General features: G+C 36.9%; 1 protein-coding gene across 2 annotated transcripts; it reads left to right on the plus strand.

The window, feature by feature from the left end:
• Nucleotides 1–1,425: 1,425 nt before the first annotated feature.
• ZC2HC1A (zinc finger C2HC-type containing 1A) lies at nucleotides 1,426–26,037 on the plus strand. 2 transcript variants are annotated; one of them, XM_081326008.1, is made up of 9 exons: nucleotides 1,426–1,451; nucleotides 9,604–9,680; nucleotides 12,799–12,915; nucleotides 16,134–16,275; nucleotides 17,588–17,736; nucleotides 18,909–18,984; nucleotides 20,692–20,794; nucleotides 23,349–23,459; nucleotides 23,957–26,037. In XM_081326008.1, exons 1-9 carry the CDS (start codon nucleotides 1,436–1,438, stop codon nucleotides 24,126–24,128), a joined length of 963 nt encoding a protein of 320 aa, XP_081182134.1. In that variant the 5' UTR covers nucleotides 1,426–1,435; the 3' UTR covers nucleotides 24,129–26,037. The 2 variants fall into 2 exon arrangements, with proteins under 2 accessions (XP_081182134.1, XP_081182135.1); XM_081326009.1 differs by lacking the exon at nucleotides 1,426–1,451 and adding an exon at nucleotides 1,807–1,863.
• The last annotated feature ends 347 nt before the right edge of the window (nucleotides 26,038–26,384 follow it).

The following is a 26,384-nucleotide window of genomic DNA, read 5'->3' on the forward strand; positions in this document are numbered from 1 at the left end:
GCTATTTATTGACAGAGGGTAGAGGTTTGAAAACACAAGAGATAAACAAAGAATAGGAAAGGAATTATTTCAGAAGACTGGTAGAGAGGCCAGTGGATAAGCAATGTAGAGAATAAGGAAAAAGAGGCTAGGCATACCCATTTCACTCGTTTCCCTGTGAGATCCCCCCACCAGGTTTGTTTCAGCTTAAATTTGGGTCAAAAATCAAATTTAGAGAACTTGCCCATTATTTTTATTCAAGAAAATATGGTCACTCAATAAAGCGGTACAAAGTTCTGCCTGTTTCCAGTTGTTTCTGCCTGTCCCATCAACTCTTGACAAGATGGACACATTTCAGTTCCCCTCAGTTAAAGTGACAACTTGTGGGACTGCAGAAATGTGCCTATTACTACTACTGCCCTCCAAAATAGCATTCCCCAGGTCCATTCATCTCCATCCCTCCACTTTAGAAAGGCATTGAACATTTCCCTTTCCAAGCAGGCCATAGACTCAAATGACTCTATGACCACTGCTGAATGATGGTGTAAGCTATATATTTTTGTAATGTTCTTCCCTTCACTGAAAATGTTTATTTTTTGCTTCTTGGTTGTTTTTACTGAGCCTCCAATACAGGTGTCCAACTTTAAAGTCTTGTGGACTTCAACTCCCAGAATTCCCCTGTCAGCCATGTTGCCCGGGCAATTCTGGGAATTGAAGTTCCCAAGTCATAAAGATGCCAAGGTTGGACAACCTTGCTCTAATGCAGGGGTAGGCAACCTCGGCTCTTTTATGACTCATGGACTTCAACTCCCAGAATTCCTGAGCAAGCTTGGCTGGCTCAGGAATTCTGGGAGTTGAAGTCCATGAGTCATAAAAGAGCCGAGGTTGCCTACCCCTGCTCTAATGTGACCAGCTTTAACTTCATCTGATCTGTAAGCCATTCAAGTTCCATACATCATTAGTAGATCCAAAAGACACTCCTGCAGTCACCATGCCATCGCGTCTAACTACGGTTACGAATCCTCCCCTCCCTGCGGAAAAGCAATAATAATAATAATAATAATAATAATAATAATAATAATAATAATAATAATAATAATAATAATAATAATAATAATAATAATAATAATAATAATAATAAAACGTCTTGTATTTCTGCTGGGCGCGATGCGAAAGAAAAAAAAACACTCTGTCAGAAGATAAGGGAAAAAAAAGTTCCCTGGGAGATACGGCCAAGTAAAGGGCGGCAACCGCGGAGAAGAAAGAAGCCCTGCCTGTGGCAACGGAGACGGGAGCCGCAGCCTAGTCCGGCCCATCCGCACTGCGTGAGGCGCCGCACCGCCTCCCACCCCCCTCCTTGTGCTGGGAAACCAATAGACGCCGGGGATGTTAGCGGCTGGGAGGTGGCCGGGTTGCTACAGCAGCGGCCTTGAGCCGGAGTCTGGCAGGGAGCGCCATGGAAGAGCAGGAGGGTAAGGGCGGGGACTGCGAGAAGAGACGCGGGCCCTTCGCTGCTCCAGGCTGCCGGGAAAAGAGAGAGACGCGAGGCCCTCGGGAACGGGGGTGGGGGGCGGCAGGGGCGACGTGGGGAAAGGTTAGAAGGCGGGAGGACTTTCGATGCCGAAGTCCCTTCCCAGAAGGCGGGAGGAGCCTCTCTTCTCCCGGGAAGGGGCTGAAGAGGAAAGACTGGGGGGAGGGGAGGGGGGGTCTCCCGAGGGATTTGCATTCCCCCCCCCGCCAAGGCGGCCCGCCCGTTTGTTCCTGGGCGTGTCGGCTGGGTGTCTATTCCAGCCGCTGCCCCGTCCCTCCTGCGGAGGATCGGTTAATGCCGGGGCGTTTGGGACCCCTGCGGTCATTTGTGAAGACGGGTTGGAGGGATGGCTGGTGAGTTCCAAAACGGGCCTTTCTACCAATGAATGTCATTCATTCCGTATCTTTTTTTCTGAACTCTGCAAGTCAGTCACGCTGAATGAAGCCCGAGGTCAGGTTTTGAACTCCCGAGTGTGCTAATTGGATGATTAACGCAGTTTGTTAGCTACTGCAGCGTTTCCCAACCTTAGGAACTTGAAGATGCGTGGACTTCAACTCCCAGAATTCCCCAGCCAGCTATGCTAATCAACTACTTTACATGCTGGCTGGGGAATTCTGGGAGTTGAAGTCCACGCATCTTCCAAGTTCCTAAGGTTGGGAAACACTGAGCTACTGCACTCGGGGCACAAGGTAGTCACGGGGTGGGGGTGGGGGGTTAGGGAACCGCGTGAAAATGGTAAGTGGTTGGTCTGTGAATTCGCTTTTTTTTTCTTTCTTTGCCTATTTGTAATGTATTTTCAGAAGTGATGCTAGGGAAAGTTGGGGCTAGAACGCCTCGTATGATGAATATTAGCATGGAAATCCTGAGAAGCTTGTTTTTAATGTGAGTACGTATTTGAGCCAGTTGAGGTTTTGTATTCAATTAGGGATGCAAAGAAAAAAAAGGGGGGGGAGGAGAGATTTTATTGTCATTTGTGGAAAAGGCCTAAGGTTTACTCTTGGAAAGAGCCCTTTGTTAGTTTTAAAAACCTACCCTATAGTGGAATTGGGTTTAGCAAAGCTTTCTTACCACATTTAGTCAACAGAATCCTCATTTAATCTTGCTGAAGATGATGACAGCACTATTTGAAGTGCCTTGGCATCTCTGTTGTTCTTTGTGTGGATTGGCTTGAACTGATTTTCTACCTCTTTTATTTCCTAAATGAAAATCAGCAATGCTTTTCTTGTTAATGTTTTTTTTATTTTATATGTAGTGCAGAAGAAAGTGTTCTTACTAAGAAAAAAAGCAGTCTGTATAAACTTCTTTTAAATCGTTATTTTGATACACAGGATTACTTTTTAGATAAATTTGTGTTTAAAACTATGTGGACATTTATGCTTATATCTAGTTCTTTGAGCGATAAAATGAATCCCAAATGTGTATCTTCAGTCTAAGTGTGCATGGATGTTAAAATATTTGTACTAAAAGCAGAAATGCATTTTTTTATGAATCTGACATGTTTTACGTTGATTCAATATCAGAGAGTCAAGTCAGATCTAATTTCAGTATTTCTGGGCTTTGAACGGTTTTTTAAAGTATTGAGTTTGACAAGGAAAAGGAATGTTAAACTGATCCCATCATGGCATTACACCAGGTATATCTAACAATGCTGCAAGTCTATGAATTTAATTTGGGACTAATTTAAATCAGAGTTTTCATTTTTTAAAATCCCATTTATATCCCATTTATATTTTTAATAGCCTTCTCTTTAGTTCTCTTCAGAACTGTTGATATTAACTATACAGTATGCCACTGTATGTAAAGTAGTTGATTAGCAGTGCACCTCTAAACCATATTATGATGCCATCCAGATGTTTTGTACAGTGCCCATTAACTGCCCAGCAGGGCTGATGACAGTGGAATGTATGAATTGTATTACAAAATAGTTATTGTAATATGTTCTGTTTCTTCCTGAAATTATTGCTGTGATTGTGGAGAATATATATATAATAGTAATTACAGCAGAAGAAACAGAAAGCTGAGCTTGGGTTCAGTATAGGTTTTTGTGTCCACAAGACCATGGATGTCATGAAACATTGTAGTCTAGGACCCTTATCTCATGCTGTGCCAGAGGAGAGAATAAGAAGGCAGGTAAGAAAAAAAGAAGATACCATCAAACAGGATGGGTAAATAGAGTGGGCAGAAGCACACCCAAGTGATCTGGGAAGCCCAGGCCCTGTCCTGTCCTAAAGAATAGCTACTGTGTGACAGCCAAAACAACTGGCCAGAGACACAGCTTTGCATATGCAGGCCTGATGTCTTGTACACTCAGAAGATGTGTCACCTTTGAGTTTACTTTCTCCTATTTTGTTTGGGAAATGGTTAAAACCATGAACTTGCCAACTGTTAAAACCATGCATAAATCCCAGCATTAAAAGGAAGATAGTTTCCTGCTTCCTTTCATTGGGACATCTATCATAACTTAACCTTTGGTGTCTTTGTGAAATAAAATTCAATATTAATGAAGTTTTAGATTTCTAATGTTTAAAAATGGAAGAGTTTGAATGTATTAGAACAGTTGAAGGTGACCAAATTACCATAAGTACTATTAAAATAAACCTAAGTCAAGAACATAGAATAGGTATTTTTGGTTTCACAATTGTTTTTATTGCTGGACAAGAACAGATTCTAGTGTGATGTTTTCAGAAAATCCTGTCTACAAAGACTACGAAGCCAAGCAAGCTGGAAACCAAACTCAAGATACCATACTTGAATCTAATTTTTTTGTATACAGTAGTGTTCAGTGCACAACGCTCCTTCCCGCATTGAAAAAACTTTAAATATTTTTTTCAGTCAATGATAACTATATTGTTTATTTATTTCTTTATGGCCACCCACAGAGTTTTGGTCTAGCTCCAGACTTCTCTGTCAGAGTTTATCCTGTGGATTATACAGGTATTTATACAAAAACAAAAGAAAATGTTCACTGCCCAAAGTCTCTGATTTGAAATAATGATCTAAAATGTTCATATCTTAGTAAATTCTAAGCCCCAATCATTTCTTTATATTTGTTTAAAAGGATGCTGATAAAGTTTGAACAAAGTTATTTACTTAGGAACATTAAATCAGATGCAGAGTTATAAAATTAGGGAAATCTAGCTTGATAGCAACACTTTAGAACTTGAATACATATAACCACTATAACATGGTTGCTAAAAAAGGCAAATACAGTTTTATTTACTGTCAATAAAAGTATAATTTCCAAATTCTGGTAATAGTGCCACCCAACTACCTTCTCAACAGCCTTGTCTGAAAATGGAAGGTTGGAGGCAGAATAAAAATTCTTAGTCACTTTTGAATGTGGTGATCTTTCTGTCAGCTATCTGTGTAGGTTTCCTCTGTTGTCTTTTCTTTATTCCTATTAGAAACTAGTCAGTACTTGGAGTAAATGTAAGATACAGAGCTTTCCCATTTCTCTACACATATAAACAGTTGGGACAGTGTTTTGCAGCCTTCACCCTGGTTCCACTGCATTGCCTCTACATACTGCCTGTTGAAATCAGGCTCGACTGCCAGTAAAATTTCACCAAACTTTCTGCAGGGATGCAAATGGCAGCCCAGACTCTACACTGCTCAAGGAAATGTCTTTATGTTAAAAAAAGCAGCCAAACTTCCACCTTTGTTCCATCCCTCTGTGATACATGATTCTATCTGTGTAGCAGTTGTTGCACTTAACATTTTGGGTTTTAAAGAGTTTTAAAAAAGGTGTGACCACATCACATCTGTGGGCTAGAAATGGAGTGGAGGAGTCGAGGGTTTTCTTTCCATATTTTGAGAGTCAGTTACATATATTAAGACTTATTCTATAATTTCCCACTTCAAAATGGCAAGAAACTGTACTGTCAGAAAACTTGGAGAGCTGCAAACATGATACTTCAGGGCTGCATGCAGTCTTGCTTCCAGAGACTTACAAGGCTATAAGTGGTACTCAGTCTCTCTATACAACAAATTAATACATAACACAAAGACTGTTTGCATAGTAATGCATGTTATTTTGTATTTCTAAGTATTTGTAGCTTCAACTGTGTACTTTTAAAGTAGAATTATAAACCATAGAGCTGTAAGGGACCTTGAGGGTCTTCTAGTCCAACCCAGTGCCCAAAGCAGGAGTCCTTATACCATCCCAGGTCAAATGCTTGTCCAGTCTTTTCTTGAAAACCTCCAATGAAGGAGCACCCACAACTCTGGGATGTAAGATGGTCCATTGAGTATCTTATGTTGAAATTGGTGAAACTTGAACCTGAAACCTGAGGGCTTGCATCTTACTACAATGGAAATGTAGGCAAAAGAAGCCATGTGATGAGGTTAAATTAGTGTTCACCAAACTATTGCTCATGTTCAACTTGTCCTGTCATCTCTGTATTCTTATGGTGATGCACAGAAAAAGATCGTACTACAGTATAGCAAATATAGTGTGGGGTCAAACTACATAATGATGATAATAATAGTAATAATAAGAAGAAGAAGAAGTTGGAAGGGACCTTGGAGGTCATCTAGTCCAACCCCCTGCTCAGGCAGGAAACCTTATACCATTTCAGACAAATGGCTGTCCAGTCTCTTCTTAAAAACTTCCAGTGTTGAAGCATTCACAACTTCTGGAGGCTGTTGTTCCACTGATTAATTGTTCTAACCGTCAGAAAATTTCTCCTGAGTTCTAGGTTGCTTGTCTCCTTGACTAGTTTCCATCCGTTGCTTCTTGTCCTGCCTTCAGTTGCTTTGGATAATAGCTTGACTTCCTCTTCTTTGTGGCAACCCCTGAGATATTGGAACACAGCTATCATGTCACCCCTCATCCTTCTCTTCATTAGACTAGACATTCCCAATTACAGATTATATAGAATTCTGAGAGCAAAAGGATGTGATGCTGGGATGATCACAACTGTCTGGGAAAAATTATCATTAATCTGGAAATGTCCTAAAAGAAGCATCTGTTTTAAGTTTCACGTACTGTGGATCTCTATCAACAGTTGGCTATGTGTTGCACATCCCTGCTGTAAATAATAATAATACATGGAATCCAATGGTATATTAAGAGTTTTCATGGTGGAATAGAAGGAATTGATTCAAGATTTCTGCACCATGCAGATTTCTTTCAGTTCTACTCCAAGCGGGGAGGGGGGTCCCAATCTTCAGACGAAGAGAATTGAAGTAGAAGGGAGAGAAAAGGCAGTGAATGGGTTTTTGTTACACAGACTACAGTATTACCATTAAAATGTTGGATTCATTTAATTAAGAAATGTTCAGTCACATTACATAGTCAGAGTTTCAGTTGATTGTGTGTTTCTGAATAAAGTATGGCTCTGTATTCGTATCACTTTTCCATATATTGATGGCCACTAATGCTTTCTGGCCTGCCTATGACATTGTATGTGTTTGCATGATGACTATATTGAGGGGATTAAATGAGAATGTATGCAAGATTTCCAAAATTGTAAGAGATTTTGGTATTCATATGCAAAGTCTTATAAGACTCATCATTTATTACTTTGTGGTACCTATGACAGCCTGTCTTATATTTGTTAAAAGGCCAGTGTGACTTCCTGATCAGGATGGCTTGATTCAAATTTGAAGTTATATTTCCTCATTTAACTCTCAAGTTTTACAACATCCTGAAGTTGGCATATAAGCCATGCTGACCACATGATCATGGAAAATGTCTTCAGACAACTCTGGCTCCCTCAGCCAAGAAACGGAGATGAGCATCAGTGTAGAAAACAATTTGAGTTATGACAAAATGTGTGTTTTTGAGCTTAGGATGATGAGGTAATGGGGTGAATACATTTACGTTACTTGAATTAAACAAAGAGGCCTTAGTATTCGTTTTGTTGAGCTGTTACTTTTTCAAGTGGCCTTGCTTACCTCTCCTTTTCTGAATCAGCTTTCTTTATGTCTAATTGTTTATGGCTAAGCTCATAGTTTATCTGCCCTTGAGAATGTGCAGATAGAGATGCATATGGATGAAGGCCTTTGAGAAAGTGGGGGAGGAACAGGATCTATTTGTCTACTGAAACACCATTTTTTCCTTTCGGTCAAAAGTGTATCTGATTGATTTCTAACTGAGTCACTGCTTTATTTTCTTTGGAAAAATATATTTAGAATAGTAGCTTCTGAGTTTGTTCCCACAAACTCCAGTTCAATTCATAAAACCGAACTATTGTGTAATAACAGTTGTCCAATTAAAGACACCTGTTATTAGGTGTCTTAGGTTTGTTCTAATCTGAGGATATATATTCTAATTTGAGGTTCATTTAAAACATTACCTAAGATTCTTTAATGGGTATTCTTTTTCCCACTTCCATTTTTTATGAGGGTGAGGGAGGGTATTCTTAGATCTTATAAGCCAAGAATTGTGTGGTCCCAAAAGATAATTCCTATTATCTCTGCCTTGAACTACTTCAAAGTGCTGGCAGACATGTTATGTTGTGCATTATGAATATAAATATTTGCCTGCTTCCTTTTCTATATGTACATGCAGAAATCTATGGCTGAAAATCTAACTTTGCAAATGTTCTAGCTTCATTTCTAATAGCATTTTAAAAATGTATGTGGTTACATGCAGGTAATATAATTGTGTCTTTTATATTTATGCACATATATCACTATATATGGAAAGATTGTGCTTATAAGACCATGATTTCATTCTTTGTATTACATCATTGAAAAACAAAGGAAATATTTAGCTTCCTAATAGATTACATGTTTTTGGCAAATAAAACTGCAGTCAGTTGGAAATATGCCAACAGCAGTAGGTCAGAGATAGGAGATTGTTGAAAGCAAATACAGTACTGCTGTTCTTCAATCACATGGAAATTGTTGAATATTCTGTAGTACTATCTGTTACCATTATGCCAAAAGAACATAATAGATGCCCCTAGGTTGGTTGAAAATCATTAGTATCAATTAGTTTCTTAAAAGAATAGTGATTTTTATTTGCATAAGTGGTTAACATTGTGAAACATAAGTTTATAAACAATTATTATTTCCTTAATGTTATTTTCAAAATCTAAGAAAAAAGCATATACTCAAGATCCCCTGAATATGAGCAATAACTGTATGAGCTATTTGTTAAATATTTTTTTAGGAATGTAGTGCACCCTGGCAGAACTGAGTAATATCTGCTCAGTTCCACTTTCTTTTTGGGGAAATAACAGATTTCTCTGGAAATCAGCTGTGACTCACAGCTTCTTTGCATTGCCTGGGAAGCTTTGTTTTCTAGTCAAATAAGTTTAATAGAAGAATTTCATTTGATAATGAAACAGTCATTTTAAATCTCCCACAGGAAGGTTTGGATATTGATATTATTAACATATTGCTTGGAAATGGTGGTTTTTCTTTTCTCTTTTATTTTTATGGATTTTCCAGTAATCCCAATATAGAATCCAAAACATATGTGAATGAGTTACTTTCTCATCCTTTGTTTTGTTGATTATTTAATGCATGAATATTAATACATTTATTATATCTGTTCGCAGTATGACCAGAAAGACTTCAGCACTTTGTGCTTCCCGAATAATTTCATTTTCTTGCTGAGTTTATTTAAAATTACCAAAACATTCTGAATGCTGTGCTATGCTTTGTTTTATATAAAAAAATTATATGGAGTACTATCTACTCCATAATTGAATCATCACTAAATTTTTAGAAAAAGAAAACATATGACATTGTTCTTTTTTTAAATGGAAAGTTGGCAAGCAGAATACAATACAATAAAAGAGTGTCTCTTTCCAGATTATTATTTTTGAATTCCTTAATTTTATCATATAAGTCCTTCAAATTATTTATACACATCTATTTATTATTGATCTACCTCCTACATTCAGGGAATCTTCCCAAGGACTATAAATTTATCATTACTATAAACAAAGCTTGGAAAAGGAAATGTATTATGCTTCCAAGTGAGAAATGCAGAGTATTCCCATCTTTAAAGACCATTTTCTGAATTAAATCTACAAGTTCACAGCTTATATTAAGTAGGCCAACATATTGTTGTTGGCTAAGAAATATTAAGTAGGATTCTTATTGCCACAACAATTGTATGTATCTTTCTTTTCCAGATTCTGGAAATGCACAACAGCCTGAAGAATTATTACCATGTCGGATTTGTGGAAGGACTTTTTTTCCAACTGCATTAGTAAGTATGAGTATATGAGTATAATGAATTTATTTAAATCAAGATGAGAAATGATAGGAGACCTGGTGGCACAGTGGTTTGAATGCAGTATTGCAGGCTAACTGCCCACAGCCTGGAGTTTGATCCTAACAGAGCTCAAGGTTGACTCAGCCTTCTATCCTTCTGAGGTTGATAAAATGAGGACCCAAACTGTAATATAACATTTGTAAACCAGTTAGAGATGCTGTAAAGCACTGTGGGATGGTATATAAGTCCTAAATCTTATTGCGGTTATATGCTGTTATGTAAAAGGCAGGACATGTCCCCATCATCTTTTTATAGAAGAGCAGAGCTTTTTTTCCTGCCAACCTTAGGCCCATTTTTTATTAAGAAGAAGCTGTAGAAGTTCTCTCCCTTCTTTTTCCTGTTAGGTATAGACGAGTGGAAAGGTTAAGCAACTGGTTACCTCTGGCCTTGTCAAGAGGCCCAATAATGCAAAAGCCTTTGAGCTGCCAATTTATGCTTTGCAGCATTCCCTCAATAGCAGGAAGACTGCTTGTTCACTTCAACCTGCAGAAAAGTCTCCAGGAGACAAAAACTGCACTTGTGCAGAACCTTGTTGAGCAAAGTTATTTCAATTCCTCCTTTGTGATCTTTTTCACAAGGGCTACTCCATACATGATATTGCAAAAGTGCAGGGAACATCACAAATAATCAAATCCTTTCCCAAACGAAAGACTCCAAGACAGTCGTTATTGCTCCAGACATATCATCAGGGACCTGATCCAAGGCATCTCTAAAGGGGGGCTGCGAGCTTATTTGTGGGAAAAGTGCCAAGTCTTGTCTGATTCTGTATTTTAGTAGAAGCTCTGGTATTTTCTACCAATTCTTTTGTGTAATTTGAAGGCCCAAGCAAGCTAATGCTTTCTCTTTCATTTATTTGGTCAGTTTTTTGGCCTTCGAATATTGCATTATATAGGCATAATCAACCTCTCACGAGACCCTAAAAGAATGTTCTTCCTTAGTGAATTTCCCCTTCTCTTACCTTGATCCTCACTGCTCTCATCAGCTTCCTTCTTCTTTTTCATGTTTCCATAAGAGCAGCAGGTATAGAAGTAAACATCATGACAGCATGAGGGAGAGGCTTATTATACTGATACATAGTTCAGCATTGTTTAAGTTGAAAATAATCTCTATAATATTGTTTAAAATTAAACCACCGTCCTCGTGGTGATAACTGAGAAATAGCCATGTATCAAAATTCACAAGCAAATATCTTGGTAAGTCTCTGTTTTTCCAGACAATGAAACATCCATTTCACTGAAATATTTCCTTAAAGGTTTGTCCCTCCTTTCTCCCTCTATGGTTCATCATATCTGTATTTGTGATTTATGCTACTATTACAGACCTTTGTAGAAGCTCTTCTTGGTGTCATTTGTTGAATTCCTATCAGGAACTTGACATGGAAGATAGGGTTCTTAATAGTGGTGACCCTGGCCAGGTGTGTAGAAGAAGAGGTGGTAACTTTCAATCAAGTGAAACATTGGATTTTCTATTTATATAGAGTAATTTAGAATTGGATCCCTATTTTTTGCCCATCTTTTTATAGGACCAATAGATTCATTATTTTAATGACCCAGCTTATTCCTGACTACAGAACTGATTAAAATAAATAAATGTTGGGTTTTCAGGGTCTTTCTGAATCATATGGAAGTAAGTGTTCAGATAGCTTATTTATAAACCCAATGATCAAGGCAGAAAGTACTATATATATTATTAGCCCCTCAAGTCTTACAGCAGCCTTATAATGGCAGGTTGCCTTGTTAGATTTTGTGGTTCGGGTATTCTTATTGGGGCTGTTCTGGGTTATTTTCTTGCTCCTAGCTGACATTTTGGGGCGTTGGGTTACACCCAAATTGGTAAGGCCTGTTGCAAGTCAGGAGCTTATTTCAGAAGCTGCTAGTATGTATCTTGGCTTCTCCCCTAAAGACAGTTTGAATGTGATATCAGGAGAAATGAGCATTATGTTATATTCTAAGAACATGTACTACTAGCAAAGTCACCCAAGGTATGAAGTCATCTCAGCTCCCCACCTATAGCAACCAAGAGCTTATACAGGTTATAGCCCATAGGAAGATTCTGGAAACAAATGATCTCTTTTAGTGACAATGATGAAGGTATTTCATGTTGCACAGGAGTAAACCACTTCTGTGTTTTATCAAGGAAACCACAGGAATAGAAAGGGTAGAGAGATTGTCGATACAGTGCCAGATGCTGGGCCCCTTGGGTCATATGGCACTAAACATTCTCTTGGGCAAGAGGTGAGGATATTTTGGAATAGCAATGGTGCTTAAGATGTAGCCAAATTAAAGCTTTGGGGTTGCTGATATTGCCATGCATAAAAAATATGAAGTTGCAAACAGAATTACAGTGGGTATATGGAACATGAAAAGTATAACTGTTTTCTGCTGTGGCCATCACCTTCTAGATATTCTCTCACCAGAGGTGAGATCTGCCCCACACTCCTACTCTTCCAGAAGAGCCTGAAAACCTGGCTATGCCAACTGGCTTGAGGCTTCGACAGAGGCACATTACCTTGGGGGTACCTTATATAAAGTAAATTAATATAATAAATACACAAGTAGTCCTTGACTTAGGACCATATGTTTAATCGTAGTTTGGAGTTACAATGGTGCTGAAAAAAGTTATGACCAGTCCTTAAAATTAGAATCATCACATTATCCTTGCTGTCATATGGTTATGATTTGGGCACTTGACAACTAGCTTGTGTTTATGACGCAGCGTCCTGCAATCATATGATTGTGGCTTAGGACCTTTCAAGCTGGTTTCTGACAAGCAAAGTCAACGCAGGAAAGCTGGATCTACTTAACAACTATGGTGATTTGCTTATTGATCATGGTAAAAACGCTAATAGAATCAGGTCTGATCATATGAAGATTTGCTTAATGACCACATTGCTTATCAACCAAAATTCTGGTCCAATTAAGGATGTAAGTTAAGGACTTCCTGTAAGCTTTATCTCCTGGGGTCTTTGCTTCTCTTTCACGACAGGAAGCTAATAATGAATTTAAAAAATCCAAATATAAATATTCAACTTTTTAAAACTTTCATTTCACAGAAAAAGCATGCTCCCATTTGCCAAAAAACTGCTGCTAAAAGAAGAAAAGCATTTGACTCTAGCAGACAGAGAGCAGAGGGAACTGATATTTCCACAGTAAAACCTATGAAACCACGGGTAAGTACATAAATACTGAAATGTAATTATTTTTTTAAAAATGTATGTAATATTGGTTGCAAATATGTTATGAGCATTTAGGAACTTATTCAAAGTGGTGTACTCATTTATTTTTTCTTTGATTAAGGAACTGTTAATTGTTTTAAGCATACTGCTTGTATAATACTTCTTTTGTCTTGGCATTATCTTTATCATCAGATCAAAATGCTGATTTCAGACTTCATATTGTACGGGTTTGAAAATGTATATTATTAGGAATACCATGGCTATAGGCTAGATTTAGAAGGTAGAAGCAAATTTATAAAGTACTTGCAAGAAAATTAAAAACACATGATGTGTTCATTGACTTAACGAGATGACAAGCTTGACTAGAAGGAGACTGTACTATTTTCCATACTATAGAAACTATTATATGAGCTGACAGTCGTGAAGAATTGCAGCCAATAATGAAAATTAGAACAAGGTAATATGACGCTATGAACAATGCAAGACTTTGGCATTTGATTTTCTGTGATAAGGTTTTTTTTAAAGATAATTGAAAAAAGCAGATAATATAATTGTGTTCTATTGAATAATGCTGCCTCTCAGAAACCTAACTTTCTCTGTAAGAGAAAGATACAAAACACACAATTCTACTAGATATATTTTGTTGATGTTGGGCAGATCTAATGCTTTAATTTAATATAGTTGTGTATTCCTATATCAGCAGTTATATAATGTCTCTTAATGACAACGGAAAATACAACAAGCATTCAGAAGAATAGGAAGTGATTAAGAAAAGGAAGTGATTGTAAGCAGACATTGTTCTTACCTGGAGTTCAGCTTGCATGGAATATTAAATTTACTTTTTATTTGCCTACTTTTCTTACATAACTGCTATCACAGTACTTTTCTCAAAGACTAAGTGTAGTTTTGCAAATAGCCTCCTTAAAAATAATTGTTGTCGTTGTTGTTAGTTGCGAAGTCGTGTCCGACCCATCGCGACCCTATGGACAATGTTCCTCCAGGCCTTCCTGTCCTCTACCATCTTCTGGAGTCCATTTAAGCTCACGCCTACTGCTTCAGTGACTCCATCCAGCCACCTCATTCTCTGTCGTCCCCTTCTTCTATTGACCTCAATCTTTCCCAGCATTAGGCTCTTCTCCAGTGAGTCCTTCCTTCTCATTAGGTGGCCAAAGTATTTGAGTTTTAGCTTCAGGATCTGGCCTTCTAAAGAGCAGTCAGGGTTGATCTCCTCTAGGACTGACCGGTTTGATCGCCTTGCAGTCCAAGGGACTCGCAGGAGTCTTCTCCAGCACCATAGTTCAAAGGCTTCAATTCTTTGGCGCTCAGCCTTTCTTATGGTCCAGCTTTCACTGCCATACATTGCAACTGGGAAGACCATAGCCTTGACTATACGCACTTTTGTTGACAGGGTGATGTCTCTGCTTTTTAGTGTGCTGTCTAGATTTGCCATGGCTTTCCTCCCAAGGAGCAAGCGTCTTTTAATTTCTTGGCTACAGTCCCCATCTGCAGTGATCCTTGGAGCCCAGGAAAATAAAATCTGTCACTACCTCCATTTCTTCTCCATCTATTTGCCAGGAATTGAGAGGGCCAGATGCCATGATCTTGGTTTTCTTAATGTTTAGTTTCAACCCAACTTTTGCACTCTCCTTCTTCACTCGCAACAAGAGGCTCTTTAGTTCCTCTTCACTTTCTGCCATTAGAGTGGTATCATCTGCATATCTTAGGTTGTTGATGTTTCTTCCGGCAATCTTAATTCCAACTTTTGATTCATCTAGCCCTGTCTTTCTCATGATGTGCTCTGCATATAAGTTAAATAGGCAAGACGACAGTATACAGCCTTGCCGGACTCCTTTCCCAATTTTGAACCAATCAGTGGTTCCGTGTCCAGTTCTCACTGTTGCTTCTTGGCCTGCATATAGGTTTCTCAAGAGACAAATAGGATGGTCTGGTATGCCCATCTCTTTAAGGACTTGCCACAGTTTGTAATGATCCACACAATCAAAGGCTTTAGCATAGTCAATGAAGCAGAAGTAGATGTTTTTCTGGAACTCTCTAGCTTTCTCCATGATCCAGCGTATGTTAGTAATTTGATCTCTAGTTCCTCTGCCTCTTCGAAATCCTGCCTGTACTTCTGGTAGTTCTCGATCCACATACTGCTGGAGTCTAGCTTGTAGAATTTTAAGCATAACTTTACTAGTATGAGAAATGAGTGCAATGGTGCGATAGTTTGAACATTCTTTGGTACTGCCTTTCTTTGGAATTGGAATGTAAACTGATCTTTTCCAATCCTGTGGCCACTGTTGAGTTTTCCAAATTTGCTGGCAAATTGAGTGTAGCACTTTTACTGCATCGTCTTTTAAGATTTTGAATAGCTCAGCTGGAATACTGTCACCTCCACTAGCTTTGTTGTTGCTCAGCTTTTCTAAGGCCCACTTCACTTCACATTCTAGGATGTCTGGCTCGAGCTCAGTGACCACCTCATTGTGATTATCAGGGACGTTAAGCTCATTCTTGTATAGTTCTTCTGTGTAATTTTGCCACCTCTTCTTAATCTCTTCTGCCTCTGTTAGGTCCCTGCCATTTTGGTCCTTTATCATGCCCATTTTTGCATGAAACGTTCCTTTCATCTCTCCAATTTTCTTGAAAAGATCTCTGGTCCTCCCTATTCTATTGTTTTCTTCTATTTCTTTGCATTGTTCATTTAAGAAGGCATTCTTATCTCTTCTAGCTATTCTTTGGAATTCTGCATTTAATTGGGCATATCTTTCTTTTTCTCCCTTGCCTTTCGCTTCCCTCCTTTCCTCAGCTATTTGCAAAGCTTCCTCAGACAGCCATTTTGCTTTCTTGCATTTCTTTTTCTTTGGGATGGTTTTGGTTGCTACTTCTTGTACAATGTTGCGAACCTCTGTCCATAGTTCTTCAGGCAGTCTGTCTATCAGATCTAATTCCTTAAATCTATTTGTCACCTCTACTGTATATTGAACAGGGATATGATTTAATTCATACCTGACTGGCCTAGCGCTTTTCCCTACTTTCTTTAATTTAAGCCTAAACTTTGCAACAAGAAGCTCATGGTCTGAGCCACAGTCAGCTCCTGGTCTTGTTTTTACTGACTGTATAGAGCTTCTCCATCTTGCACAGGTACTGAGTATGAGAGAAATCACATGCTTTACATTGCAAAACTATGTCTGCTGTCTGTGTTGTCTCCTTAGCCAGAACCTCCAAAGAAACCATCAAACTGGAGACGAAAGCACGAGGAGCTTATAGCAGCTATAAGAGCAGCCAAAGGAGTAGATCAGGTTCTTAAAGAAGGTGGAAAATTGCCACCACCACCACCTCCTTCTTATGATCCTGGTATGTAACTTGAATTTGAGATATGTATACATTTTAGCATATGTTCGTGCAGTATTATTTTTGAATAATTACATAGCTCTATCAATCTTACTTGATCACCATGCTTGTTTAGGACAGGTATCTTTATATCTGAAATACTTTATATCTGATTTTTTTTATTCAGAGAGTAAGTCTTAAGTATTACTAGATAACTGGGGAAAATATTAAATTCTACCCATCATGTCTGTTCTGTATATCTGTCTTATTTATGTACAAAACTTTAATTATATATATCTGATACCATGATTCTTTTTTTATCTTCACACAAAGCTCCATTACTGAATCATTTCTAAATTTTTATATAGGAAATGCACATTTACATCAGCAGAAAGTGTCCTGAGTCACTGATGCCTTGATTATTTGTCATTGATTATTTTGCAGAGGTTTCGTACTAAAACCTTTTAGACCTGGAATTCGAAAGGAACCAACAGTTAATAGGAACGATTTAACTTGCTTTACCACACTTCCCATGTGTGATCACAAATAAGGCCTTATTCAAATTAATTGTCCTAGGAAAGGAATTCAGGCAGCTAACTGTACCATTGAGCTAAAGCCAGCCATCAGCCAGTACCTTTTCCCTCGTCCCATAGACACATGGGAGTCCTATATTGTATGAAACTAAAGCTGTTGTAAAAATTATGTGGTTGCAAAAATATTGGTACCATTCCCTCACAACACTTTGCAGGCATTTCTGTAATTGGAACAGAGGAAACTGAACTACCAAAAACTTTTTTTTTCTTTGCAAACAGATAGATGGACACAGGCTGTATTAATATATGTATGTATGTGTGTATGTATATATGTGGAAAGTTGTTAGCATACATGGAATAGAGGTGAATGGATATCTCAGTGGGTGGGATGTAGTTAGAATCTGTTCTTTTAAAGAGTTCTGTTGCTTAGATGGAAGAGAACTGATTGGTTCCCTGCTTAGTCTCAGCATTTTGAAATAAGAATCATAGATCTGGAAATTGTGACGGTAGACAAAAATACAGTGAAAACATTTTTTTAACCTAGGTGGTTAAGAGAAAATAATGGAGTGCTCCAGTAACTTGATAATTTATATATATTCTAGAGATTGATGTACGTACATACATACATACATACATACATACATACATACATACATATGGAAATAGCTGTCATAAATGTTATGACATCAGGGCATTAATTCTAAGTTTATCATGAGACCAAAATTGTGTTGGAATTGAGAGAATGAAGTAATGAATACCCATTTGTTATATATCTGTATTGCATAAATTTCTGTTGAATATAGATTATATTCAGTGCCCGTACTGCCAGAGACGATTTAATGAAAATGCAGCTGATCGACATATCAATTTCTGCAAAGAACAGGCAGCACGTATTGCCAATAAAGGGAAAGTGGTTAGTGAAGTTAAAGGGAAGCCTCCTGCTAGACAACAGGTAAATAAATTTACTATCCATCATTTCATTCTTTTCATTTTACTGCTTTACTAAATTTAGCATGCTTTAAAAACAGACTTGTTTTAAAATAAGTCAAAACTTGAAAGTTCTATTTCTTTTGAATATTTAAGAAACAACAACAATCTGACAAAATCTGGGAAGGAGCTAAGAAACCAGGACTAATTAATACAGAACTCATACACATTGCTTTTTATAAGCCTTTGTGAGAAGTTGAACATTACAGATAGGCTATTATTTTAATCTATGTTAGCTGTTTCATTGAAGAAATAAAAAGGCAAACAAATTTTAAAGTGTAATCACTTTGTCTCAAATCATTTTCCAAAGGTACCCTGTTTGCTGTGGAGTACTTTCAGGGTCCTCTTTATTATGTAGATTATGTCAGAGTATTTAGTCACATAAATAATTTACCTACAAGTAGTCTTATTTTCCATGAATTTATACAAATTCTCATTTGTTGTTATCCATGTTCATGGCTGTCACAGCATCCTTACAGTAGAAGACTCCATAATTTAATCAGGAGAAATTTTTAATTTCATCAATACCTATACTTGCACTAAGTTTAAAGTTATTTCCATCCTTCAGAGGGGGATAGTAAGAAACAAAGGTTAGCCAATCCAATCCATACATTCAATATGTAGTCCAATATCAATTTTACTTTACGCTTAATTCTATTACATAGAATTAATGTAAATGTAGTGTGGAAGCCCATTGTTCAGTGTTAGTGCTCACGCTTTACATATTTGTCATTTGGGAGGGAAGGAAGGAAGGGCTACTCTTTTTTGAGATCTTGTGGAACTACTGCCACAGTGTTCTACAACCATTAGAGTCTATGGTTCTCTATATGTGTTGAACTTAACTCCTGGACACTATGACCATTGTTCTGTGGTTCAATTGATATGTTTTAGCAGCAAATAATGCACAGGTCATACTGGTTTATTCTTGTTATATTGCAGTACCTTCTTCCTCTTTGTTGGAAGTGATCATGCTTATTTAAAACAAAGTAACATGCTTTAATTGTAATATATAAAAAGGATAGGCAGTCTGCCTTAACTATGAGGCACTAGAAAAGTAACACTGAATCGGCATGATTGTGGAAGGTTATTTAACCTGTTAAATTACTAGCTTAATGGATATCATATTTGTTATTTCAGTACAAGACACCAACAGTTAAGAAGATACCTTCTGCAGGGATAACATCACCAGCCTTATCACGCTTACCACAACCAAGTAATGGACATGTGTGCATGTGTGTGTGTGTGTGTGTGTTTTCTTTGTCTGGAATTTTATAATTAGGCATTCACTTGTAGCTCATTAAGCAGAGGGAATTTAAAACTTAAGACAGATTTAGCCTAAGCTGCTAGAAGTTAGGATAGATGGTGCTGATCCAGATGAACCTATAATAGGAGCCGTGACCAGGGGGGCTTTTGCTCAGGTTCGCCTGGTGCACCAGTTGCGACCCTACCTGGACCGAGATGCCCTACGCACAGTCACTCATGCGTTCGTGACCTCCCATTTAGACTACTGCAATGCTCTCTACATGGGGCTGCCCTTGAGGACCACTTGGAGGCTTCAGCTGGTGCAGAATGCGGCCTCGCGAGTTGTGATGGGGGTTTCCCGATACTCCCATGTAACACCTCTACTCCGCAAGCTGCATTGGCTTCCGGCTGCCCTCCGGGTGAGATTCAAGGTGCTGGTAATGACCTATAAAGCCCTAAATGGCTTGGGTCCGGGATATCTGAGGGAACACCTGCTGCCGGCATCAAGTTCCCTTCGTCCAGTGTGCTCCCACAGGGAGGGACTTCTCAGGGTGCCGCCGGTAAAAGATTGCCGGTGGGTAACACCCAGGGGGAGGGCCTTCTCAGTGGGTGCGCCTGCCCTCTGGAACCAGCTGCCCGTGGAGCTTAGGACTGCCCCCGACCTCCGTTCATTCCGCCGGGACCTGAAGACCTGTCTCTTCGAGCTCTCTGGCTCAGGCTGAGAATTTTAATTTTAATCGGGGTTTTTTACTTTTTCAGGGACTGTTGTAATTATTTTTAATTGTTTTTAACTTTTGTATTTCTTGTTTTAAATACCCTGTAAACCGCCCTGAGTCCTGCGGGAAAGGGCGGTATATAAATGCAATAAAATAAAATAAATAAATAAATAATATGCAGAATGTGAATGAAGTTCTGATCATATGTATGAGGTAATTATATGCCATAATAAACCTTTTAAGTTCTTCTCTGCAACCACAACTTAACAATTAAAATGACAATTTCAAGATGTATTTTTAAAAACTGAGATGAATAATTTCGAAAGCAATTGTGCTGTTTTCAGTGTCTTGCTCCATACGATTCTTAGGAGATGAATTAACAAGTGAGTTGAATAGTCACTGCTATATTAATGTCTTGATTACCTCCTTATCTTTCATTGCTTCTTCTGGCTTGTTAATACTATAGAAGAAAATAGATAGCCATTGAAATCTTATTTCTAATCTTGTATAAAAGAGTAAGACAAGAGTCTTATTTTTCAATGCCATTTAAAATATTTTAAAATAAGACTTATGACTTAATATTGCTTTTTATTTCTGAATAAAGTGAGTCACAGTGGGGGAACTGTGGTGGTCTGAAATCCAGATCCATCTAAAGACGACTGCTAAATTGTAATTCTTCACGTGAAACAAATAGAGCATTAAAACATCTATAGATTGAGAGGAAATACTTTTGATTAAATTACAATTAAGTTAGATCAGATTTGGCATTATCTTGAGTATCAACTTGATTTTCTTGGACTCCTTCTCAACTTTTTGAGGTATGACTGTATTATACGTGTTAGTCTGTTGGCAATTTTTGTATTAGGCTTTGCACTGAGGTCTTTGACTGCATAAAAATATGGAAATGTGAAAAGTCAGTCTTGTAGTGAAAGAAACACTGTTTTTCATATTTTCATGACAAGGTTCCTCTGCAAATAAAACACTGTCTCCAGGTGGACAAGTGGGAAACAAAATCCAGAATTCTCCAGCTCATAAAAATGTAATGAAAGCGAGTCCACAAATAGGGTAAGTATATTCTTAAAAGAAATGTGCCAATTAGTTGCTGAAAGTTTCTAGAACTATACTTGACCTGCTCTCATTTCCATGGAAATCTGATAATGTAATCAAAGTCCAACTAGTCTGCATTCCTTGATGAGAATATTAGAGGAAATGGAATGTTGAGTGTTCCTTTCAATGAATTATAGTCATACATTAAATGATAGTTATGCCATTTAAGTGGCAGTGAGAATTCTGAAAGCAAAAGTGACTCAGGATATGGCTTGATGAGTCCATGTGGTTGTCTTAACCACATTTTCCATATCTCAAAATATGACTTAAAGCTGTTTTGGGTTATAGATAATTAAATATCTTACCCTTAGAAAGGTCTCCTACTCTTATTCCATTCTTAAGCTCTCTCCCTCAGAGCCAAAAATTGGTCACACCACTTCTAATGATATCATCAGTCACTATTTGGTTTCCTTCAGAACCTGGGGAAGCTGAATTGTAGCCCTCTACCTCTTAGGAATTCTGCAACCTTTAAAGTAAATAGAAAGTATTTTATTTATTGGGTCATCCACTCTGCTGTATTTCTGTGGTTTGCAACCAAGCCTGTTTTTATTTAAATAGTCTATATTTTATTATTTATTATTATTATCTTATTTAAATTTTTATTTAAATAGTCTATATCAAAATGACAGAACAATTGATCAGTGGAACAACTTGCCTCCAGAAGTTGTGAATGCTCCAACATTGGAAGTTTTTAAGACGAGACTGGACAACCATTTGTCTGGTATTAGGTTTTAGGTTTCCTGCCTGAGCGGGGGGGGGGGGGATTGAACTAGAAGACCTCAAAGGTCATTTCCAACTTTTTATTATTGTTGTTGTTGTTGTTGTTAAATGTCTTATAAATGTATCAGTTCCAATGAATTAAGGTTGTAAATGGATTCCAACTATGAATAATTTGTAAATGGTTTGCTATTGAATATTCTTTATAAGCCTGAGATAACATTTCTCTGTGACACCATTGGCTGTGTTAATGCATATAAAATTACAAGTGATTTTCATTACAAGTTGGATGAAATGATTTTAAGAGATTTAATGGTGTCAGTTGTTTGGTATCACCTGTCTTTTAGGCACCTGCAGCACACCTTAGGAGTGATTAAATTTTAAATTAATTCCTGCTATTTCTTGTACCATTCCATATTATAGCTTGTGCAATTTTTCAGCAAGATAACATTTTCAGGGCAACAGAAGATCTCCATCTATCTGTTGTGAGGGGCAGGTAGAGGAGAAAGCCTATCCACTTTTTCAGGTTACAGCCCCAAATATTTCATTTATAAGTGCAGCTATCATTTTAAAACAGATTGAGCTCTGATATTTTGCTTGGCTCTGCTTGGTAACCCTTGCAGTATCTTTTTAATGCTTTCTCACCTGCGGTGGTATTAGTTTTGAACTTTTTGAATAAAGAAATTTTGAGCCTCTTGATTGTCCTCCTATTTCTTTTACCAGCTTGGTGGTGTTTTCTCCTTTGAAATAAAATATTTGATTGTGTTAAATTACTGGATGATAAATTGAATAGTAAAATAGTTTCTCCTTATCCTCTAGATGGCAACATTTAGCTTCTGTACAACAAGTGGTTAATGCTATCAAAACAGGAAATTTGAAGATGGTGATAAATAATTTTAGTTTGGATAAATTCCAGTTGTTCTGTCTTGTTGAGACAGATTGTTGAGTGAGACAGATAATGCTTTTAATGCTCAACTATTTTTTTAATCTCTCAAACTTTGTTTTGGGTTTTCTGTGTTTCTTGAGTAATTTGATACTTAATATTTTTATGCTACAACTAAAACTGTTGATAAGCAAAGAACTTGATTTATATTAAATAGCATAAGAGTATGATTCTTCATTTTTGAAAAAGACTAACTCATGGGTGTCAAACTCACCGTGTCACGTGACATGTCGTGACGTGTCGTGACTTTTTTTGCACTGCCGGAGCTGGGGTGGGCACGGCATCCGTATGATGCAACCGGCCCGTGGGCAAGCAGTTTGACACCTCTGCACTAAATGAACAATTACATTGCAATGATATAAAATGACAGTGCCAGAAAAGTGGATAGCGATTCTGCAAATTTTATTTAGCAAACTATTGCATTAATACTAGCAACAGTGATTGTTTCTTAAACATTATCAATTAGTGCCAGGCACCTTACATTTTGTCATTGTGATGATAAACTCTTGATTTAATGGACAAAATCTGCTGGTGAACAGGGATGTATGCTGGGACATTAGAAGCAGCTGAGAGAAGGCAAAAAGAGAGAAGGAAGGGAAGACTGGAAAGAATGGGATGGACAGGACAAGGGGATTTGCTATGCTGTAATATCTACAGCAGCTATATATTGGGAGACACTGAAAAGATCACTGGAGTAATTAGGCAGATCAATGGAATATGCTGTGCCAGAATTTGATACAGGAAAATGAATGCACCTAATCAAGGTTTGCCATACTTGTTAGGTTTAGGATAAACCTAAATTCTGGATAATTTTAAATTTGCATAATTCATTTAATAATAATATCTTTTAAGGGGGCCCATGAAACCACGGATGGGAGCATCTACTAATATGACACGAAGCACTGGTCCAGGTATGATGGCAAACAAAAGAAAAGCATTTGGTACTGAAACCTATTCAACCAGGTAAATTATATTTGAACATTTTGACTTTAATTAAAATGAAGTAATTGGCAGATGAAAGAAAAGGATAAAAGTGAAAATACAGAGAAAGGCATAAAGGGGTCAGGGTTTTTGTTGTTTAAAATAATGAAATCGAACCATTTCTTGGTGAAATGAACATCTTGCACTGCAAGTAAAAAATTCTAATCTACTCCACATAGATGTGGAACCAGACTTAAACTAGTCAAGTTTTTTGGAAAGTCATTTTTCCCCCCATAGCTTCAGAGCCTTACTGAAATTAAAGGTGTTCATGTTCCTAATGGTCAAACTAGACATCCCACAGGAGAATTGGGATTATAGTGTAAGCTTATTTTGGGGAGATTGATCACTTGGATTAAAAATCCATATATTCATTCTCTATTACTAAAAAGGAAGGAATATTTTAGAGATCACTGAAATATATGTTTCTTTGCCTAATCTTTGCTGTGTTTATTATTTTTAATTTTTAATGCTTGACATAGAGCTGGATTCGACAGTGGAGACTGTTCATCTGTCAATGGAGGAAGTTCAAAAAGCAGCGAGGGAAATTCTCTTGCACAGTTACCAAAATTCTGTTATGAATGTGGTACCAAATATCCAATTGAATCTGCAAAATACTGCTGTGAATGTGGCGTTCGAAGAATGGTTTTGTGAATACACTTGTAATGTAAAATGATAGATTTCTTGCTAAGGCTGTATGAATATCTCTGCTACACTCCCACCAGGACGTGCGCTAAGATACTATACTAATGTTCTGGGCAGTTATTTTTTGTTGTGAAATAATATATATAGATATATAAATATATTGTATATAAATGGTATGATACCTAAAACTGTGGCATTCAAGATAGTGTACTTGAAATATTGTTGGAGAATATTTAATGGATCAAAAGTTTAACTCAAGCGCTAAGGGTTTTTGTATTATATATATATTAATGTTCTTATTCATTTGCAGTATTTGCCCTGAATCATTTGGTCTAAAGAACATGTTCCAGTAGAAAATATGTTATATATGGAAATATTGATACTTGGTTGATAACCTAGGTGATAGCTTGTTGGTTGACAGTCATAAATTTTATTGTTTGAATACTTTTAATGCAAGTTGAAATTACTATTTTCATATGTATGTTAACTAATTGGCATTTTACCCTTTTTCTTGTTCCAAAAAGTTATAACATGTTTTTGTGCACAGATATTTTTCTATGTGAAAAAGTCTCACGTGTTTCATACAAAAAGACTGAGTTGCTAATAAATTACCAAATATAATTTAATCATGTTTTTAGGATCAACTTCTTTTCCTGAAAAACAGGGCTGTGTTAAATTTTAAGATCTTGGCCAACATGGCCTAAGTTAATTTCCCACTTGATTGACTGTAATGTATCAACAAAAAAAACATTGAATATTTTATAATAATTATGACACACTATAGTTTCAGAAAAATGATAACCCAATCATGAATTTTCTTCTTCCTGTTACTTTGATTTGAGAGTGTCTTTACTATTATAATTTCTTAGTCTTCTCAAAACACTCAACTACATTAGTATTAAGTTACTTTTTTTTAGTAAGTCTCCATTTTCAGAGCAATTTTTTATCACAAAAACATTTATTTGTGCATTTCCCAAAATTAATCCATTTTTTATTTAATATCGCTATTTCTGTCTCTAATTTTCTAAATTTAGTAACAATATAAGTGAAACATGTCAATTTGCAATTTTTACCTTAGTGATGTAGGATTGTTGCTTTATTTTAAATGCTACTATCTTTATTCTAGTCAAAACCTGCTTGCTATGACAGATGACAATTAAACATGCATTTGAGCAAGATTTGTCCCCATTTTTCAGTATATTGGCTAATGGCAAACTGCAATTTTTAAAGAAAACAACAGGTTAATTGGTATAGAATTGTATTTATATCTTAGAATTCTCTTTAAAAAGCATTCATAAATGTAGTATTCTAATTTTGTATTGTTACCTAATTTTATGTGTATTAGTGAAAATCAATTTTTAATATCTTAATGTCGATTAGCATTTTTGTTTTTTTAAACAAATACGCTGGTATGGTGGAGCTTACATTATAAAAATTCAGAATGCACTTCAGTTCTTCTTTGGTCTATTGGGACTTTGTGGATTCTACTCTGCTTTGCCTATTAACTGTTAGTGTAACTTAATAAGCGTCTTAATCACTAAAGAACCCACATTTTTTGTATAAAACTTTTCACATGTTCCTGCAGGTGCTTTATTACATCTTATTATTGCATCTGTTTGATATGCTTAATATAATGAATCTGGTCTTTGTAACAAAGCAGCAGTCTAATTTCTACTAAATAGTTACGTGAGCATTATTCTGATTAGGTACATTTTGTTTTCCTAAATGTTCTTTTAAGAACAAAAGCATTATATAAATGCTTGTTCTATGTTACCTAGAATTTTGTTAATAAAACTTTTATTGTGTATATAATTGTTATATCTTAAAAGAATGTCTCTCTATTGGTAGTAAAAGCTATTAGGAAATAAAGTTATTAGGTGAGATTTCCTAAAAATTGAAAATAAAACATAATTATAAATCTTTGTACAAAACTATAGGAATAAAGAAAAATGTCCGAGGAAAAGTATGTAGAAATAACTCAGATTGTATTGGGAAATATTACCCATAAAATGAGCTGAAAGTATTAAAACAACAATGAGCTTTCCCAGGTATGTTCAAGTAACAGAAAAAGTGTTTTGGCTGCTCAGTGAAAATGCGAGTGGGAAACAAAGGCAGAATCAAGTAACTCCTATATTAACTTAAGTTTTGCTTAGAAGAGGATGTGGCCAGGTGCTGACCTAGAAACCAGGAACCTGTGAGTTCTAACCCTGCCTCAGATATGAAAGCCAGCTGGGTGTCCTGGGTCAGTCACACTCTCAATCCAAC

The sequence above is a fragment of the Vipera berus genome (genome assembly GCF_964194415.1).
Source record: "Vipera berus genome assembly, chromosome: 3".
Lineage (NCBI taxonomy): Eukaryota > Metazoa > Chordata > Lepidosauria > Squamata > Viperidae > Vipera > Vipera berus.

Coding starts and splice junctions, on each gene's coding strand:
- ZC2HC1A (XM_081326008.1), top strand. Junction 18,985..20,691: donor ATCACGCTTACCACAACCAA/GTAATGGACATG, acceptor TTTCATGACAAG/GTTCCTCTGCAAATAAAACA. Junction 20,795..23,348: donor AAAGCGAGTCCACAAATAGG/GTAAGTATATTC, acceptor ATATCTTTTAAG/GGGGCCCATGAAACCACGGA.